The 2,159-nt window shown below is 34.4% G+C and overlaps 1 protein-coding gene across 1 annotated transcript; it reads right to left on the reverse strand.

The window, feature by feature from the left end:
• Positions 1-6: 6 nt before the first annotated feature.
• Positions 7-2,153, reverse strand: LOC111378515 (probable glycosyltransferase At5g03795; the record flags this gene model as incomplete). Its single annotated transcript, XM_023001728.1, has 2 exons — positions 1,705-2,153; positions 7-532 (listed from the first exon to the last, which is right to left on the reverse strand). Coding segments are annotated over exons 1-2 (902 nt in total), but the record flags the coding sequence as incomplete, so codon positions are not given.
• Positions 2,154-2,159: the final 6 nt, after the last annotated feature.

Raw genomic sequence — 2,159 nt, forward strand, 5'->3', positions numbered from 1 at the left:
CTTGGCCAAATCTGTGGAATGGATGCATCTTTATGAGTAACATACCCCGAAAGGAAATAACTCGAAGAACAAACAACTTGTATAGCATTCAGTTTCACTTGGACCGCTTCTTCCATGGCTGTTCTCCCAACAGAATGACAAGCTACATAAAAATGATCTGCGCCCCCACTTCGATTCCAATAAGGATACTTGATACTAATGTTGGCAACATATTCTTTGACGAATTTCTTAATCCTTCCAACACCAATTCTCTTGTCATGTCTCAATCCTGCTATTGAAAATGGCATGTAGAATAGGTCTGCTTCTGAAGGGTCATTTGTCATGAAATGGCTTTTGAATAGAGATTTCTTGAAATAACTTTCACTTGCATAGTTGCCACTAGGTTCATAGTCCACTGGGAGGAGAATATTTGCAAATGGATCCTTTTTCGTGTGAGGATATACATATATTTTTAAGCTTTTGTTCATCTCCTTGTATTCTTGCTCGAAGAGAGTTCTGTCGTGGAATACCTCATTTTTACTCTCTCTATTTACTGAAATGAAAGAAAAAAAAATTATATGTTACATGAATAATAATTCCATATATCCTATGTGACAAACGCATAATAAACAAAGGGGCCTCATTTGCGTTGACTAAGCACTAGAAAGTTGAAATGCCCTTTACGAGATATCAAGACCGATCAAGGGTTCACCACCAAGTAAGAGACATGAGCTAATGGCTAATTTCACCAACCAACACCTTGGTCTCGTTAACTGTCTGTAACTACTACGTACCCTTTTTCTCGTGATCACTTAGCCTTATTTGATTCCCATTTTTTGATCACAAAAATGAAAAATATGATCGTTATCCATCACATCAAGCCACCATATTTGATTTTCTATCTTTTGTGTAGATCCTATAACGACTATATTTTTCATTCTCATTTTTAGAAAAATGGGAATCAAAGTGGCATTTAGTTCAGCCCATTTTTGGAAAATAGATTTTGTCAAAAAGTGATTTTCAGAGAGAAGTGTAGTTAAAAAGTAGAAAAAAAAAAGTTTTGATTTAAGGATAAAATTATTTTATTCAAAAAATGTGTAGTTAAAAATAAGCTTGGAGAAAGATAAATTTTAAATAACGGGGAATGTCAACAATGTAATTATTGATCTACAATGATTAATATGTGATATAATAAAAAATTGTAGATATTGTTTATTACATAAGACAAAAATTAGTAGAAAATTGAGTTTTAGAATTAGCAACTAGCCATATATTTACTGCAATAATATTTAAATTATTTTAATTAGTTGCAGATTCAACATTGAAACAATATTAGCCACCTGTTTTGACGTATATCACGACTCCATTGACATTGGCATTGAAATTACTTGCTCTAGAAGTTCTCGCATTCAACAAGTTGAACATTCAAAATTCACATAATTTTTTATGCAAAACTCAAAATTTTCTATGCACTAATCAGTTCCAGCGACATGTTAACCAACAAATTAAACAGAGTTTTCTCTCTTTTTCGCTCGACTCTTTAGTTTCCTTTTCAACATGCTAGAGAGAATACACTTTTATGGAATCGGTTCCAGCTAGCGACAGATGAACCAATAAATTAGCTAGAGTTTTCTCCCTTTGTCGCTCGACTCTTTAATTCTTAAAAACACTATAATATTAACTGAATTGAAGAAACATGATCGTGAAAATAAAGAACTTTCTTACCACTCGACCGGACTTTTGGTAACTCATTAGGCCACTGAAAATGATCAACATGACCCTTGCTCACATTTCCCACTGGTTCACTAACGTCTTCCGGTACCTTAAAATAGTCAAGAGCAGAACCGTTTGTAATTGTCTGTTCCTTTACTGAAACTCTTTTAACCGATAGTGGATGCACTGGTTCTGGATTAAGTTTCGAAAACTCGAGAGTTAGATTCACATGAAGCCGGGTTTTCCCCGGAACATTATGAAGTTTCAAGGTAGAAGATATGGAGAAGAAAATGAATAACGAGGTCCCAAAAGCCAAGAAAATAAACATCCCTTTTCTTGAATCTTTGAGCAGACGAAGGAAAATTGAACCAGCCTTGGAGGATACCATCTCTCACCTCATAGAAAGAGAGAGAACCTTAAAGGACTGAGTATATGATCATGTTATAATTTTCTGTACGAGAATATGG

Source organism: Olea europaea, unplaced genomic scaffold, assembly GCF_002742605.1.
Source record: "Olea europaea var. sylvestris unplaced genomic scaffold, O_europaea_v1 scaffold18274, whole genome shotgun sequence".
Classification (NCBI taxonomy): domain Eukaryota; kingdom Viridiplantae; phylum Streptophyta; class Magnoliopsida; order Lamiales; family Oleaceae; genus Olea; species Olea europaea.